The 18282-nt window shown below is 37.3% G+C and overlaps 1 protein-coding gene across 3 annotated transcripts in view; it reads right to left on the bottom strand.

Moving 5' to 3' along the window:
- GRAMD2B (GRAM domain containing 2B) overlaps positions 1-18282 on the bottom strand; it is a 49381-nt gene that overhangs the window by 7896 nt on the left and 23203 nt on the right. For all 3 annotated transcript variants that reach the window (XM_014874393.2, XM_014874394.2, XM_088157372.1), the window contains exons 2-9: positions 9178-9300; positions 7114-7195; positions 6729-6795; positions 5745-5848; positions 2247-2342; positions 1484-1555; positions 1281-1361; positions 534-645 (exon numbers count right to left, since the gene is read on the bottom strand). In XM_014874393.2, coding sequence (XP_014729879.1) covers positions 534-645; positions 1281-1361; positions 1484-1555; positions 2247-2342; positions 5745-5848; positions 6729-6795; positions 7114-7195; positions 9178-9300 — 737 coding nt within the window. The remainder of the gene's footprint in view (positions 1-533; positions 646-1280; positions 1362-1483; positions 1556-2246; positions 2343-5744; positions 5849-6728; positions 6796-7113; positions 7196-9177; positions 9301-18282) is intronic.

The raw sequence follows: 18282 nt of genomic DNA, 5'->3' as shown, positions 1-18282 counted from the left end.
ATCAGAACAGCTGCTAGTTAGATGAAGAACTTGAGACAACAGATTACAAAGAGTGTGGTAAATAAAGAACAACTTTAGACAGTATCTTCAAGTATCTTAATAGCGTCAAAGAATGAGTGTTTAAAAACCCCCACAAAAACACAAATCAAAAATAACCTTGATGACCGTAAGCCACTTTGCTATAAAATGTTATTTGTGTAGATCAGAAGTTACACTGTGACCTGAACTACTTTAGAATGGGTTTTGATTGTTTGTTTTTCTTTTGTGTTTTAAAGCATGAACAGCTCCTACATTCTATCTCTGCTTGCATGGCTAAGAGACTGGAACCAGTGGCAACAATTTAGATCTGCTCAAGACCAAGTCATTGTCTGAGTCTGGATTGCAGAAGGCAATAGTAACAGAAATGTAGGTACTGAGACCTTGAGGAAGACATCAAAATCCACATAATCCTCCAGGACCGTGGAGGATCTAGATTCCACATCAGAATGAGATACAGAAGCAAAACTAAGAACTAGTCCATTCTCCGCACTCACCTTGGAAGCATTCCAACTCTGGTGTCTGTGAGCCTGTGCTACTGGACTCTTCCATCTCTTGTCTTCGCTGCTGCACTATTCCATCCAGATCTGAATAATCTTCATTGAAATCCTGATAGGGAGAATGAATCACAAAAAGGCTCAGCCGCATTCTAAATCTAAACAATCTAACTTCCTCTAGAATCTGAACCAAAGAGCAAAGCTTTAGAACTGTTTAACCAGGACAATCTCTCATATAAAGATGTTGAGATCAAATGAAAAAATAAGCTCCATAAGATCACCAGAATTCAAGCTTCATCTCCTGCTTTGTCTATAAGAAAGACTGTTAAGTTAGACAAGTTGTCAATTCCAGGACAAACATTAATAGACTTAGCCTCTGGTCATCACATGTGGCTTCACAGTTCTTTCAGATGACTGAACTGTTTTACTGAGGAAGGTTTGCTACTAAAAACGCTTCAAAAACTGTTCATGGCAGACTTTACGTTGATACAGTGAAATGTGACTGCTAGACAGAGATACGAAGAATATACAGACCTTGAATAAATACAAAACATACACGTGTATATAAACTGCACGTCACGAGATAATTATGCTAATTGTCCCAACTGTTTTCTAGCGTTAGAGACTCATGGAAATTTTAGAAACAGATGTCATGATTTCCTTCAGTTTCCTTTCTTCAGGCACTATAAATAGTACTTGCAATGAAAGATGCCATGGAACAAAAGAACAAACTTCTAAACCACTTACCAGGGGCAGAGTTCTAGGACGATCAGCCCTGAAGCTGTTTTCTGCAGAAGAGGGATTTGGACTGTTGCCCACGCTTGTATCCTGAAAAAAAACCACCGCTTTTAACAAGGAGCACAAGCAGAAAGTACCTAGTATTTCCCAGCAGGGTAGCAGAAATAATGAACACAAAGCTACATACCATCTTCACTGCCACTAGTACTTACGTCAAGATGTCTACAGATAGATTTTAATAGTTTGTAGGTGGTATCTCTGGAGAGTAGCGAGACAAACATGTACTGCAAAACAAAAGTTCCATAGCTGTTTGCAAAAGACATACAGTCTTCCTTTTATCTAAATAAAACTAGACAGGTGATTTTGCTGATCAAGTAACAATTTTCAACAACTTTAGTATGGCAGGAAAAACCTGCAGTCCTTCAAAGCCTACGACTTCAGATTTATCACACAAATACAGAACAGGCACATAAAAGTTACCATGTTCTGCTGCAGGAACAAGAGCATAATCCAAATCTCTTCTTTCAAAAACACTTTTCATGCTATATTTTACCTACCCCTTAAAAAAACCTCCAAACAAACAAAACCCCAAATTTGCTTTTATGTACTGTCTCCTGCACCCAAAAATATTTTTGCAATGAAAATTCATTGGTTCTGAAGCTGCTTCTAGGATAATCACATTTCCTACTGATTGATGCAATTACAATTCCTGAATATCACTGTAAGCAACAGTGTTTTGTGTGTCTAAGGTATGACTGGTTAGGTACGAGACACAAGTAAATGGAAGAACACTGACAAAGCTGACAACAAAGAAGGTAATCCTCTGTGCATGCACCTCCTGACTCAGCTTTTTCAGTTCCTCTGGTGCTATGAATTCTTGGAAAACAGGGAATGAAAGATTAGAGAGACCAAGTGGCAAACAGATTCTGTTTTTTATTTACTCACTGAAATACCATTGTCTCGACCAGTACTTACCCTGTCTGTCACTGTTGCTATGATCAGAGCATTTGGCACAAGAAGGGCAGTTTTGGTTTTCTTCAGAAGTGTCACTGACAGCACAGGTATACTAATCTGAAACAAGATCAACACAGCATTCAAATCCCAATACTCACATACAAATCTACATCACACTCTCTCCTGAGAGGCTGGCCCAGCTACTGGGATAAGCCAGACCTTCAACACTCACTATTTAAAGATTTATCCACTGCATTTCTGATTAATATTATTTTTATGTGAAATAAGAAATAGTAATAATCTGAAACCATACCTAACTATGTTTACTTCTGCTTTTATAGAATGCTAATCCAGGCTTTCGTTTGTGTCTTCCTTTCCTGATCCCTTATGGCTCTCTCACAAGACTACAGGCTTAGTGCGCTGCAGATCAGCAAAACGAACCAATCTTAAAGCTATGCTTCTTTGTTTAGAAACCAAGTATTTCAGAACATATCAGACAACATAAGCTTGTTGAATAATGAACATAAAAATTTTCTCATCACTAACAGATCTGCAACAAGCAGGTGAGTAAACAGTTTGTCCTTCAGCAAGGCTGAAAGACCTGACACACCTGCTGACTTTAACTGATTCCCACGTGTGCCAAGGAGGCAATCTACATTTACATTGAAAAGTTCTCAATTTTCCTTCCTGCTTTGCGTTTACATCCAACGCCATTAGCCTAATGTGTGCTAAGTTTCAGAGTATTTCATTTCAGAAATTCTTCATGGGCTCTTCCTGTAAATCTCAATTTACAAAGGTAAAAATACCTGGTTGGAGACAGTGAGTTGAAAAGCCTAGAGGTTTAGTGAGTTAGGCAAATATAATAATCCTGGATATGTATGTAATATAATAAACACAGATAATAAAATCCATGATTAAGAAACAGATCCTGTTAAAAATACCTTTGGAACAGGCTCTCAAAACAATCTGAGAAATTTGGAAGCAAGGTTAAAAATGTCGATAAATTATTCAGTTAGCAATCACAGCATTGAATTAAAACATGCCACCAGAGGTGAATGAAGTTACTCTGTGCAGTTTCTTGTTAACTTTTGTTCAGAACAGTAACAAAATCATGAAATGAAAAATTGTAGCAGGTAAAAAAAAAATATAAATCTTTGTGCATAACAGTTTGGTTACAAGACCAAATACTGTCTGAACAGAAATCCTGCCATAAACTACAAGAAAGCAGCTGACAATTTTTCTAATCTGTTCAGTTCACAACTCACCTTAAAGAACTTTAAATCAGAGATGTAAACGGCATTCTACTGTGTGCAGTTTTGATGGATAACGTTACTGCCATCAAAACTAATGTGTCTATTGCACTGTTCCCACAGCATTAGATTGAAAGGATGTAATCACTGCTTCAGCACAACTACTTTTACCTGGAATAATAATTATTTCAGAATAAAAGGTTTACCTGCAGGCAATATAGAAAGTAATTCAAAGGGCTAAAACAATGTCTAAATCCAAGGAAGACTCAAGGCCAACATATATAGCCAAATTAGAGCTACCTGGAAAGAAAGTCTTTCAATGTCTATTCAATCCTGCAGAAGCAATTTACTTTTGAATCTACACAACGTCTTTACTGCATACTCAAAACTCCTGAATCACACAGCTGTTCCATGCATGAAAGCTTTCAGTACAAAAAAATCTGCAGGTAGGATTCTTGTCAAAAAATTAATTGGAATGTGTAGATCTGTTTCTCAGAATAAAACAGTTTATCCCTAAGCTTAAATTGTTTTACAAGTTTTAAGCAATAGAAGCTTTGTGTCTTGGAAACTTCGTCAGTGTATCTGACTGCTAAGAATGTTCCACTTCCGGTCCAGCTTGATTTCCTCCTTCCTCTCCCACAACATCATTTTTCACTGTATCCCTGATTTTCCAGCGTTTTTGTTGATGGTTTTCCTAAAAGCTGAACAAAGCTGTAAATAAATGATATAGACTATCTCCTTCACTCTTAGTTTTACCCACAATGTTTTCTGAAAATAAGACCCAGAACTGACTAATTTGCAATATTGCTATTAATACATTTACAGTGTTTATTCTATCCTACCTTGTAAAATGTTTCCAATTTTCAGCATATATCTAAGTATGTATATATTCCTGGATTTAAAAACCTATTGACAAAGATAATTTCCTAGTACTACATCATCATCATCCTGGATTTTTTTTCCAGTTTTTTTTACTCAGTAAAGTTCTACCATATTCTTGTATACCTATAGCTTAGTTGACATTAGAAAGCTGCTCCACAGTTTGAAGTAGTTACATTTGTTCATGATGAACAGAAAATTGCTAGTACAACAGCCTAAATTTTAATAAATTGCCGAGATAGCCGTAACTAATATTGAATGACAGTATTCAACTAGTTGTTTTTTTCCCTCGTATCACACAGCTTTCACCAACATATACACCATCCACATTAATATTCTTCTATGACTAACAGAATCCATTAACTAGAAATCAACAGTAGTCCTGGGCCAAGTGGTGGAACATAATAACTCACAAGGTCGTTATAGACAATGTGCTGTCAATAATTTTAAGCATTCTTTAAACATATTACACTTTTTATAAAGTCTTTTAACAACAGATGATTTTGATTCCATCAAAATAGTTAACCGCAGAGAAATGAGATAATTTCAACCCCTAAACTGATTTCAGCATTCAATTTACTGGATCTGATCTGTAATTTTGTTCAAGGATGCACCTGAAAGGAAAAAGCCAAAGAAATCCTTGAAGCAAATTCATCTTCCCCAGGAGAAGTCAAAACCAAAGCAGTTTATGTAAACGAAGCACACTCCAAAAGCTCCAAATAAACAGATCCAAGCCTTTGTTTTTACTGTATGCATATCATCCACCACAGGGGTACTAAGCTTTAGGTGGATCACCAAGAAAGACTTCTTTATGATCTTCCCAACAGTTCACATCTAATTTCTGTATTGCATACTGGGGTCACAAGTAAAAACCTTGCCAACTTGTTTTTCTTATCCTGTTCTCTGTTTATGCAAAATGTGACTGCTAGAAGAATTCTTCTGAGAACTTTGCTACTCAAATCAGAAACCAGTTTTAGTTTTTCCTCTTTAACTTCCTTAATATGCTTGGTCCTTCTCTTCAGTGCTCCAGCTACAGTCTTTTCAGCCTTCATTCCTCCTGCTCCTCCTCCTCTTTTAAGTACCTACCTCAAGATAAACATTTTTGCAATTTGTGTTACATGGGTTTGACAATGCCTTCACTGCTGCTGGTCAGATCCTTTCCTTTCATCTGTTTCTTTTACACATGAAGTCCTTAAACAAGAGATTGAATCTCTAATAATAATAGTGCTCAGTTCTAGACTGTATTTCAAACATCACTTATAAACAGTGACTGCAATTAATAAAACTTGGAAGTATTACTATTCTAGCCTTGCACAGTAATTTGAACTTCTGGTGACGAACAAATTGTTAAGAATAGCATTAATGTTCTATACATAAACATTTTACTAACCTTAGTGTCTTTACCAAAAACCTTGGAATGGAAGCAAATCCAGTTTTCAGAAAGGAATAACTTTCCTTGGTACAGAATTTCTTTCTGCAGAGCACAGGTAAAGCCTGAAACAAACAGGTGCTCTATAAGCTTGAACGTAATCATAACCCAAGCCAAGCCAATTTGACTTCTGCTTTGTTCTTTTTACAAAGCTATAATATATTTAGGTTTATACTTTGATTAACATTGTCAAACCTTGAAATTTTCAGTAACTCTGACTAATACTGACAAGCTCAGAAGATGTCACGAACCTAAGTTTAGACTCAAAGTATGTGAAGGATAACAACTGAAATGAATAAAATGAAGAGTAAGAATTACTTAAATGCGAAGAGTTTAATGAAAGGTTTTGTATTTAAACTTCCAGGTCTATGGCCATTGTCTAAACTAGATGTCCAGCAAAGATATAACGTGCGAAGTAATACTGTTTTTACTTCACAGACATTGAGCAAACCATTTCTCACTCATGAACCACCTTCCCTTCATTCCTTTCAAGAAACATTTGCTATACATGTCTGTGTAGAATTCCCTTCTTGTAAGTACTATAGATAATAGTAAAATATTTAAGCATTTAAACATTCCTTTTCCTAGTAGTATTTTTAAACATTAAAACATCATCAACAGCAAAAACTTAAGCTAATCACTTGACCAATGCTGTCTCAAGTACTGCCTTTGCTAAGGAATACTCAGTACCTAAAAATACTGCATTAGGCTACACTCCAGGATTGGCAAAGTGGGCTACAATTTCCAAATATATCATACATGCAGAGATTTAAATTTTCCAAGATTACAACAAAATGTTCATTGCACGTGGCCCTGTAGCTCTAAGCAACTGGAGTTAAAATTTTTTAAAATTTAGGTAGTTCCTCTTGTACATCACCACATTTGTTGGGTAACAACACTATCTAGGATCCACAGCCAACAACAACACGCGGGTTCAATACTTACTTTGTTTCAGTGGCTCTTCAATGGGAACATCTAGAAACAGCTTATGAAAGTGTGCATTTGCCTTCAGCTAAAAAACAAAAAGCCCCACAACAAAAACACACACACTTTATTAGACAGTCTGACAACCACGTGACCTGTTCCACTTCCTGTCCTCCACACACCATCCTATTCTGCCCACTTGTTTTACAAGAAATCATAATTTTTTTTTTCTGTATGGTTATTAACTCTATATTCTGCTTTACTCAGACTCTAATACACTGATGAAAAAGGAATCTGTGTCCTTATACAACCATGAACTAGAGTGCTGCTAAACAAAAGTCCTGTCATGGTAGTTATGTGTTTAGTTTTAATCTATGTAAACAAACAAATAGAGTCCCTGTCTTACCTGATTTGAGGCACGTTTTTTCCTTTCAATCTTGGAGTCGCTCTTGGTTGTCAGGACTGGACTATCTGTGCTGCTCTTGCTCCTGAAGATTTAAAGCATTTGATGTAAACCCAGCCTCAGTTCATTGGTCTTGGTAAGTTACCAACAGGATGTGCCTTCCCACGGAACATGTTAATCCTTTAGATAACTTATATAAGTCATCAAGAATCATGCAGAAATAAAGAGGAGTACATATTTTCTTAAACTGCGACAGTCTGCTGACTATAACAGTCTGATGAAGGTCTCCTTTAAATTTAGAAGGGGTATTCTAAATAACTGACTAATTGGTAAGAAAATAGAAAAAGTTCAAAACATTTTTACAGCTTAATGAATTATCAAATTGCTTATTTTCACCTTCATTTCTGTGCAACATGTGAAATACTAATAACTAAGCAAGCACATTCCTTATTAATGTCAGATAAAATGATATGAAACTTAGTAGTTGAGGTGGAAGGCAGTATACGGAAAGCTATGAACTCTTAACACAAGCTACAAGCTCATTTGAAAAGTGTAACAAAGAAGAATAGGTGCACAAGTCAGAGGATGGCTATGAACTGTGTAGTGTAGTATAATGAAATCATTAAGACAACCAGCAACCCTACAGGAAATGAAATGGAATTCTGAGTGCCAGTTGTATAGGCTGCTGTACTTGTACAGCTCCAGCCATTTATACTGGAAAACCAAACAAAACCTCAAACAGCTCTAAAAAAAACCCACAAGTACAGATCAAATTCTCTGTGGATGGCTGGGAAAATCAATTTTGCCTGTTTTATACAGGAGGAATTAATGGCATGGATTGTTCAGAAAAACAAACAGAGAAGTGGGATAACTGTTTCATAAATCAGAAAGAGGAGAACACTCTCTCTAAGAGCTATGCGGCACAGAAAAACTGCATATTAACACATTATAAAAGTCAGATAGCTCTTTTTCAGAGGCCTCAGAGGCAAACTGAACAGCAGAAGAAAAAATCGTATCACAGGACTCATACTGAATGACCTGAAAAATATGTTGTGCTAAAGATACAGTAGGGAAATACAGGTGCTACAAAAGTTTCCATTACTGCACCATATGAGTGAGAGGAAGAGAAACTATGAGTGTTATGGAGACACAGCTGGAAAGAGATCACAGAGCAATCTGTTTTAGACACTGACTTAGCAGATAAACTAGCTGCATATCTCAGGAGGTCCCTCATAGAAGAAAACTCTAAAATATGTGAGTACACGTATTTGTGTGCTTATGTAAAGTACAGGTCAAACTGAAACAAATAGTAAGCCTGACAAAAATCTTATGTTTCGCCTTCACCAGAAGTAGTCAATTACAGCATATGAGAGGTAAGACTGCAACATTTGGAAAGAAAAGTGGTAACATATTCCCTCAAACACCTTTTCCTCAAAGATACTTCATGAAATTAAGTTGTTTTTTTAAAATATTTGCCTTGTGACCAAAACAACTGTGTCAGGCTGAACACTGACTTTTGCACTGACGGTTGAGTTGAAAAAGTGGAAAGGATGCAAAGGGTCAAGCCATCCATGTGGGATTTTAACATCTTTTAGAAGCACTTAAAATACAATTCAGCTGTCCAACAAAAGAAGAATGAGTGACTTTGTGGGACATTACAAAGACCTGATGCAATATACGGCACAGAGTCCAAAATTAAAACTTACATCATAGTTTTACCATGGACAATCAATATTCCTGCATGTTCTGGAGATAGGCCAGGACTAAAACTGCAGCTCAGTTTGACTGCCTGTCAAATTGATTATGAAAGGAATGTAACTAGCAATGGCAAGTGCTTTCCTTGAACACAGGAACTAAGCCAGCTCAGTGTCTAAATTCTATTGTGACTGCTTGCAGTGGGAAAGAGAGTAACCAAGGAAGGTGCCTGGATTCTAATTCACCTGCACAGTGTGCAAGATAACCTTCACTAGGATATCTGATAAATATTGTCACTCAGTCTAGCTTTTGAACTGAGTTGCAGCCATTCTAATTATCTTACTAGACGACAACTGACATTTCTGACATTACCTAGCAATATCAGCTTTTTTCCGGTCATCAAAATACTCCATTTCACTGGTAGGGGTCTGCAGCGACACAGTGGGTGATTTTCCAGCCTTTCTTTTTTCATCAGGTCCATTTTCTCCATCTGAACTGCAGGGGGAAAAACAAACAAACAAACAAACAAATAAATAAATAACCAAAGAAACAGGAATGTGTATTACAGGATTCACAGTAATGTTGAATGCCACTGCCACATGCTGACAATATAGCATATATTAAAGAACAAAATTGTAACATATATTTCTGTTGAGATCCTGAAAAAATCTTTGTCTACTGACTGAACAGTACTATACATCTAAGCTCCAGTACTGGAATTTCAGCAATGAAGAGCGGAAAACTGGAATACTGCCATGGATATTTCAGCACTCATAAAATTTGTAGCTCTAGCTTCCATTCTGAAGAGAATGTCTTGTTTAGGAAAAATGCATTCCATGTTCAGTATTCAGACTCAGATTACTAATAGAAATTAATTTGATTGGCAATCCAGGAGAAAAAAATCTTGCATGACAGCACTTGGTGCTTAGCAGATTATATGTGGCTCAATATTGCAAGAGGAAGATGGGTCCTATTTTGCGTCTCATTTCCCTCTCTTGTGAGACTCCACATGTAGAATTTTCACAATAAAGGTCTCTCTCCAAGTACAAAAAGCACCAGTTTTATTTTACAAAAGCAGCACTGCCACCACAGTTCATGTCTTTTCACAGCACGTGCCACTGCTTCAGAAATTTGTGGTATGGACCCAGTGTCTGGAGGCTAAGCAATGTGCCATTAGAGTCCCCCCCTGGCATCCCTTTCCATAATTTTCCAACAAAATGACAACTCAGTAAACTTAGAGAAAAAGAGATGTTATTAATAATAGGGTGTGAAGAATGATGACACTTTAAAATGACAGGACAAATACAGACACACACTTGCCTGCAGAAACCTGAAGCCTCAGAAAAAAACTGCAAGATGCTCTTAGGATTAAAGAGGAAAGGCTAACCATGTCACCCACTAATTTAATGCCTGGTCTGAATGACCCCATTTACAGAAGATTTCCATTATAATGTTTAATTTCTGCAATTTTACAGCAATACCACAGCCATCATGTGACACTGTCTTTACTATGAATAGGTTTTCTTCTTACTGGACTAAAGTTTTGCTAACAGAGGTTCTCAAATTTAATCTTCTTTTAGGGAAGGCCACAAAAAGATCTTTTGCTTTTATTACACTCTGATGAGTAAGATCAGAAGATACGCCTCACAACACGTTAATTGAGGTCTAATGAGGTGTTATCCTACCTCACAGCTAAACTAGAGCTTATGTCACAGGACAAATGCCAGGATTCTCAAGGCATCTTGTATTTACATACAGCAGCTATTTCCATATCTAAGCCTTCCTCAGCACTCTTAGCAGACCCCACCACAGGGGCAATGAATTCCTACTCCCTAAGTTGTACTTTATTAGTGCTGTAATCCTTTCAATTATACACACAGCCAATGAAGAAAAAACTATTATTTCCCCATAACTACATTCTTGGATCAGCTTTGTCTTGACCACACATCATCAGCTTTTATTTTCAGTCGACATAAATGACAATTAAACAGGCAATTTATGAGATTGTGAAACCAAATCTACGTGAAAAACCTAAGTAAGTAGCTTCATGCTGTTTGAGATTTTAAGCAGACAAACAGAATACCAACTCAAAGTGCTCCCTGCAAACATAGGTGAGTTTGTACTCCAAAAGTCTGCAAATCCTGAAAATGTCTTATTCACAATCTTGCTATATTTCTATTACCCAAATCCTTGGGCCTCAAGAGTGGCCAGAGAATACTAGAAATGAGTGGGATGAGGAACAAGGTGAGGCAAAATTGCCAGGTTCGAAAAAAGCAGCTTAGCATGTAAACTCCCAAGTGAACAGGGCTGCATGAAACAGCATTATTTTTAAGATTAATTGCTTGAGCCTGAAGCCTGACAGGTGTTGATCACTGCCTTGGTCAGCCTGCTATTCTCACATGGCAATGCTCCCAACTGATCAAGGAGGCCTGTCTCATGCCTCTATAGTACAAATATATTTTAAAAAAACCTATAACACACGTTCTACCGCTCACTTACACCTGTCAGCACGGTTAGATGCTTTGCTGCTGCCTTTTTTACTTACAATTCATACTCGCTTTCCTTCATCCATTCTTTCTGTCTTCCCTACTAACTTCTACTACTCCTGAATCTCTAGTGTCTGAGCCCATTCCATCTAGCTCCTTTCAGATGGCAGAGAGCTCAGGAGGCCCAATATGCTAATTCTGCTGACAGTTGTGTGTGGGAATGCTGAGCTAACTTGTTCCAGCCTGCTCACCTCTCCAGGATGCTTTCTGCAGCCAAGAACAGCAGCACAGCTGTGAGGAGACTCACCCATGTAACACATGACACTCACAGCAGCAATAGGCCAATATTAGCAGCAATACTAGCTGACACAGTTTCATCATGTCTATCCTTCACCCTACCTACCTCCTTATGCCTCCTTCGCATAATGAAAAACTACAGACTGATTTCTCCGTATATTTCTGATAATTATAACTCCACACTGCAAATATTTTACTAGTAGGTGTTTTCTAAATATCGGAAGAATCTTCCCTTCCCTTCACCACAAGTAAATTAAAGCAATCCTCACATTTTCATGAGTGAGTCAGTACTCACAAATGCTTTGTAAAAAGAGCACAAAAGTCATGAACAACAACAAATTAGATTAAGAGCACTTAAAAAAAAATGTGATTCTCACCACAACTCTTGGGAGTAGATGCACACAAAAGAACCAGGTTTGCAAATATCAGGGCAAAACAGAAGAAGGTTGTGACACTGTGACCATTGAAACGAAAAAAGATCTCATATACTTGGTATTACCACCAACCCTATCAAAATAATAGCTAAAAGAAAAGGAGAAGTTGTCTCTAGTTCCAAATAAAGCACAGTTGTCATAGGGAGTATTTTCAAAGCCAAGTCCTACACTTACAGTGGGATCATACCTTGCATCTAAGCTAAATAAATAAAAATTAGTTGTGTTTAAGGGAAAGTGCTATGAAATAAATAAACCAAGACAGTGGATTAAGTTCCATTCTAATGTAGTTCAGAAGCACATTATTCATCAATAAATTTTAAAAGTCAGAGGAACTTCACCTCTTCTGATCTGAATTGTTTTTTGGAAAAACAAAGCTTTGTGGCTGATGTATGTCAAGTTCCTTATATTGCATAAAATTCTCTCAACTTCAAACTTTCTTGTTTGATATTAACCTTCACCAGGACCTGAAAAATTCAGACTCCCTGTGAAACTTATACTGTACCATGTTAATGGGAATTTTTCAAGAGAAAAAAGATTAAATACATTAATCTAAAATAGCAACTTTTCCTCTGTTCCCTTCAAATATAGTTTGAATATGAAGCACTGACCAAAAAAAATGTGAGAGAGAAGTGGTAATAGGCCACAGTTTGGAAAGTGAACCTCACAGAACAACTGCTGTCTTTGACAACCCCAGTACTGAGCCAGACACAAACACTTCCCAGTGTACAAAAGAGAGACCAAAATTCCAGAACTGTATGGTGGTTATATGGGTTCAATCCCCTGCAACCACACCAATCCTTCTACAAAGCTTCCTCAGGACACCCACGCTACTTGGTCTGACTGATAAATGCTCTAGAAGTCCAGAAGCCACAGTAAGTTGTGACAAACCAGTCCCCAGCCCACAAATTGCAGATCAGTTACGTAAAAGGAAAAAAGACCTAATGAATAATCAGATGTTAGGTACATCTTCAATTGTTTGCAAAACTGGAGTCAAAGCATATTTCCCAAGGGTTTAATGTGACTCAGCATTGGTGCAATGTACCTTCTGGGGATGGAGCATACATATTTGATCATCATGTTATCTTAGAAGCCCTGTTGGTCCAGTTTCACTTGTGTTATACAAAAAGGATTAATTTTGCAGCAGCAGTTAGACTGCTGTATTACTGCAAATGATCAACCAAAGTACTTGGGAAATATTTTTTCCCCAATGTCTACAACCATACTTGGTACAATCTATGAGAAAATATCCATCACAAATACAATGACATTCTGTATATTTTGGTTCTATCGGATTTATTGGGTAGCAGTTGGCAGACTGACAGGATTTGACAAAGGAATCAAAGTAGTGTGAACAGTCCCAATGCTAATGTTATTTAAGCTATTCTTACTTCCTTGCATGAGTCTATGCAGGTAAAGGACTGGGTTACTTTTACAGAAACTTAAAGTCAAAGGGAGAGACTCCAAACATTTGAAAACCCGAAATAAAGATGACAGCCCGTTTTTAAAAGCAGAGAAGATGGAGGAGGATGAAGAGATTTATCTAGGCATTATCCAAAAGACATACTAGCAACATGCTTCAAGCAGACATGACTACAAGAGGATAAGATGGAATGTACCAATGCTTGGAAGCTCAGCATGCTGCAGGTCACAGGTCTCTTCCTAAGCACTTACTTTCCTTGACCTATCATGTGCTAGAGAAGCAATCATCGCAAACTACTTTTTGCTAGGACTAAAGTGTTAAAGTTTTCTTTCAGAAGACATGTCCTGTCATTCTACTAGATATCTTTTCTATGCCACAGCAGTCTGAACAAACCTTTTTTGCATGTGTAAGCAGATTCTGGAGTGCTTTATCTGATAAGCTTGCATTCATACAGTACACAGTTCAATTACTTCACACCTGGACTGTAAACTCTCCTGCTGTCCTCTTCATAGAAGATTAGAATGGTTACCATACTGGAAAAAACAGTGCTCAAATTGAGGATTTAGGTGTTGTCTGTACAGTCTGGTCACTCAGAAGCAAAATGTCTCCCATAGCTCTACAGCCATGCTCTAGCTTTATGTGGCACACAGCACTGTTTATGTGAGATAACACATCTCCCAGAGACAATTTCTCAAAATAATGTTGTGATTTAATTTACTTCGAAGACCACACACCATTCTTACCATGCAAATGGGCAGCCAAACATTGACTATCACTAAGAATCCCAAACTATCAAAACAGGCAGAAGACGAGCTACAGCTACTCCAATCACAAAAGGGCAGAAAGCTGCTTAACAACTGTTATAACAGATGTTAGACTGACATAACGTGTCCATTTGGTATAATTCCAAGTACACAGCTTGTACTTCAGGCTGAAATCTGAAGGAAATAAAGCAGCTGATTCTGAAGTGCAGGATTTTGCATGTCTTTTGTATAGTTAATTTACAGCCAGTAGATGTATTTATATCAAATAGAGAGAGCAGCAAAGCATTAATGATGGTGCAGAGATGTGAAACCCTGCATGACAGAGTAGGTCAGTTTGTCAGTATGAATAGGTATGAACTAGACTGAGATTTAACTTCCCCAGGTAGTTCAAGGAGTAGGCTAATTCTCTTCTCATGAGATCAGAGCCAAACATGGCATAATGGAGGCAGAGGTACATAGCTGCACATTAACTGTGTAAAACATACATATGGATGGGCACACTGGCACATGCACCACATTCTCTAGGCATTTCTAGGTTGAAACACACCTGTAGGCACAGCTGGAATCTTGATGTCAGATGGCATCAAAAGAGAAATGAAACCAATTGTTAAGGACTTCCTCAAAACCTGAAACTAATTTTATATATCAAGCTAATTAATTGCAGAAATGCTTACTGCGTTCTATTCCACATCCATTCCTTGGAACACGATTTTGCACCTGTGAATAGTTTCATATATTTGTGTTGCAATGTCTTTACTAAAAATGCAAATTAAATTTTGGAGTTAATACTGAACAGAAACCCCTCCAACACTGTTAAGGACAAAGACAGGTTTTTCTCCTCAACTGAATAGACATCTCACATAATAACTAGATCAAGTTTCACACTGCCTTACCACTTGGACATCAGCAAGATCACTGTGACACCGCAGACGTCATTAGCAAGTATGTAAATTCTCTGCTCTAAATACCATCTATTATTAACTGTCTGTATTCCCTGTCTAATCAAAACCAGACTGCTATCAAGTTCCATAGAAAAAAAAAAACACAGAAGAATTCCCTGTGCTCTGAAACAAGAGACACTATAACAAGATATTTTACTAAGTTAACACTAGAACAGGAACACAAGCCATTTAGCTCTCTTGTCTTCTCAAGAGTTTCCGTTTCATATATCCACTTCAAAAAGCAAAAGCCCTCTCGTGTATCTTCACTCAACTCCACAAGATTCCCATCACGCAGTTTCCGTGGGAGTTTGAGTAGGATGACCAACAACTATTTATTTGAACATAGGCATAGCCAAATCTAGCACACAACAGAAATCTTTGACAGACATTTCTGGGGGAGAAAAAAAAGAAAATTAAGTAAAATACACTCATTCATCTATACTTTGGATGGGAGTATGTGTTTTTCTCATACTTCAACCTGCTTGCACCCTTTAGGAGAAAATGTTTTCATATCTCCTAGTTCTAGCCTACCTAAACTTCTAACCCTAAGCAAGACAAAAATAGAATCACAATTCATATGGAAAAGGAAGCATACAGTCTTTACTCACGTTTATATCTTTAGCTTCCAGAGGTGACAGGAGAAAGGGAAAAGAAAAATTTCCTGATTTATGACTTGTTCAGGGTTCAAAAAAAGAGAGAAAAGGCACTTAAGTGCCAGGTCTACCAATTGTTCAATACAAAATTCAATTACAAAGATAAATACTGCATCTATATACAATTCCTTTGTCCAATACCACCATAATACACACATCTATCAATCAGAGCTGTTCCTTAACTCAGGCAGAAACAACACATATCTATCTGAAAAAATAAAAGCATCTCTAGAAACGAGGCCTGGTCACCACAGAATAAGCATAAAGGTTTGGCTTCATTGCCTGAAGCTGCACCTCTGGGTTCTGAAAGAAGAACTCCAGAAAACATACCTCAACATACTGCAAGACTTGCATACCAGTTTCTCAGTATTAATTGCGCTTTTGAAAAAAAAAAAGTAGTTACATCAGACTCAAATACTTAAAAAAACCAAAACAAAACCCACAAAAAATTTTAAAAAAACCCAAAATTAAAAAAAAATCAGGCACCTGCAATTATATTAACAACCATTATTAAGAATGCAGTTAGAGATGAAAGTAGAGGTCTGGGAACAAACTTATAAACACTTTTATTCCATTCTCTGCTAGTAAAAAGTGAAGCTGCTATGAAACCTTTGACCAGCGGCTTCTGTTCTATGGTACGTTTAGAAATAATGACTCAGTATGCTGCACAAAAAGTGTTTTAATCAATGTACATGACAAAAAAATAATTTTGATTCTTCTGACAGGTTATATATAAAGAGAAGGAGAGTTGGATTTTCTCATGAAGCAGTGTCTTTGAAAACTGGCAATGATACTAAAATCATTGATGAGATGTCCCCTCTTTAAAGTGTGTTAGATTCTGCTTCTACATATATTATTTATATTTTTGTGATGTTTCCAAGCAAGAATAGTGCACAACGAAGCCAAATGAAAAACAACGAGATGAAAATGAACTTCTCATTGCATCTATCTACAGTGTTTTATCACACTTCACTTGTTTAAAAAGCAACACTAATCAAGAAGACAATTTGAAGTTTCAAGGAATAGCTGAGTACATTTTTGATGTTTCATCATGCATTTCACCAAGGACAGAAGTGAACCATTCACCAAGGATCTGAAAATGCTGAACTTCCCATTATTATTTTTCCAACCTATGACTACTCTTACAGACTCGCTCATGTGTTCATAGAATAATCCAGAACAATGTGGATAATTGAATACAAAAGCTACTATTTCACACTAGGAAATACTAGCTCCCAACAACGGGTCTAACCAACACCAGTCACAACACTGCCTTTGACTGTGACACTGAATACAAGGAACCATTTTCCTTCCAGAGTCTTGGAAAAAGGTAATCTTATTAGAATCAGATGCGACACATGGTAGCCAGACACCTGCTAAGGACAACTGGATTTTCTATTTTCACCATTTCTTTTCTATTTTTCCATGTAACCATGACACTGAGTGTGAATGCTCTAAAAGTCTGAGCTTTTCCACTGGCCACAAGCTGCTCTCCACGGCAAAACACACTCTCTCCTATGCTGGTCATAGCACATTTACACGTATTTTAAAATTTCTCAAAACCAAATAGGAATACATATAATTATGTTAATTACTGAACTTTTTGTGATACAAACTTCCTTCTTGTTGACAAAAAGGCTGAACAAATCTAAACAGCTCTTCTTGAACTAGTATAGCATGGATGGCAGCTACAAAAGTACAAGAGCCTTTTGCCTAGGTGGTCTGTCTTTCACAAACACAGTGAACCATAGCCAGAGGGCTAAACTGAGGCATGTGCAGGACATGCCAGGGTATGGCTGGTTTTATGGGGGATGTACAGAACTGCTGTTTCATAGTCAGAGCGAAGGCTTCAGGTCTGCCTCTACGTTCCCTGTTCTGCTGAAATTATCTGCTGCCTATCAGGAGCCTACATATTATTTCCTGTCACTCTTTGTGGAGCTTATTAACGTCCCTAAACTTAGTGTGCTATTTTTCAAGGACAGAAGCAAAGATAGTCAGTGCCAGGTAGAAGTTTAGTTAAAGTAACACAGGTCTGAGAAGATTCATTGGAAAGGATATATGTGGACGTGGCAACAGCTATGTACAGAGCATAAAAATCATTCACCTCAGCAGAGGCCTCATTAGATAAGCACGTAATTTCTCACCACATGACTGCAACATTTATGGAGATGGAAGTAAGAAGACAATACTGTGATGGGATGTTTATGCATCACCTGTCAAATACCAGCAACAAATCCTGCTGTCCAAAGCTGTAGTTATTATGTTGCCTAACAAGTATTTCTCACAGATTCTGTATAACCGGTAAATACATTAGTCACATGAGGCACCTGGGCTAAAGGTGGAAAGGTGGTGGTTTTTCCTAGGTGGAAAGAAAAAACTCTTGAGATCCATACCATGCATTTACAAATGGAAAAAATATTTTTAAAAAGCTGATTTTGTAACTTAATCATGCACATGAAGTAGGAATGGCAGGGAGAAAAAA

Source organism: Sturnus vulgaris, chromosome Z (genome assembly GCF_052056855.1).
Source record: "Sturnus vulgaris isolate bStuVul1 chromosome Z, bStuVul1.hap1, whole genome shotgun sequence".
Classification (NCBI taxonomy): Eukaryota; Metazoa; Chordata; class Aves; order Passeriformes; family Sturnidae; genus Sturnus; species Sturnus vulgaris.
The sequence above is the reverse complement of the archived record's forward strand: the minus strand, read 5'-3'. Positions and strand labels throughout refer to the sequence as shown.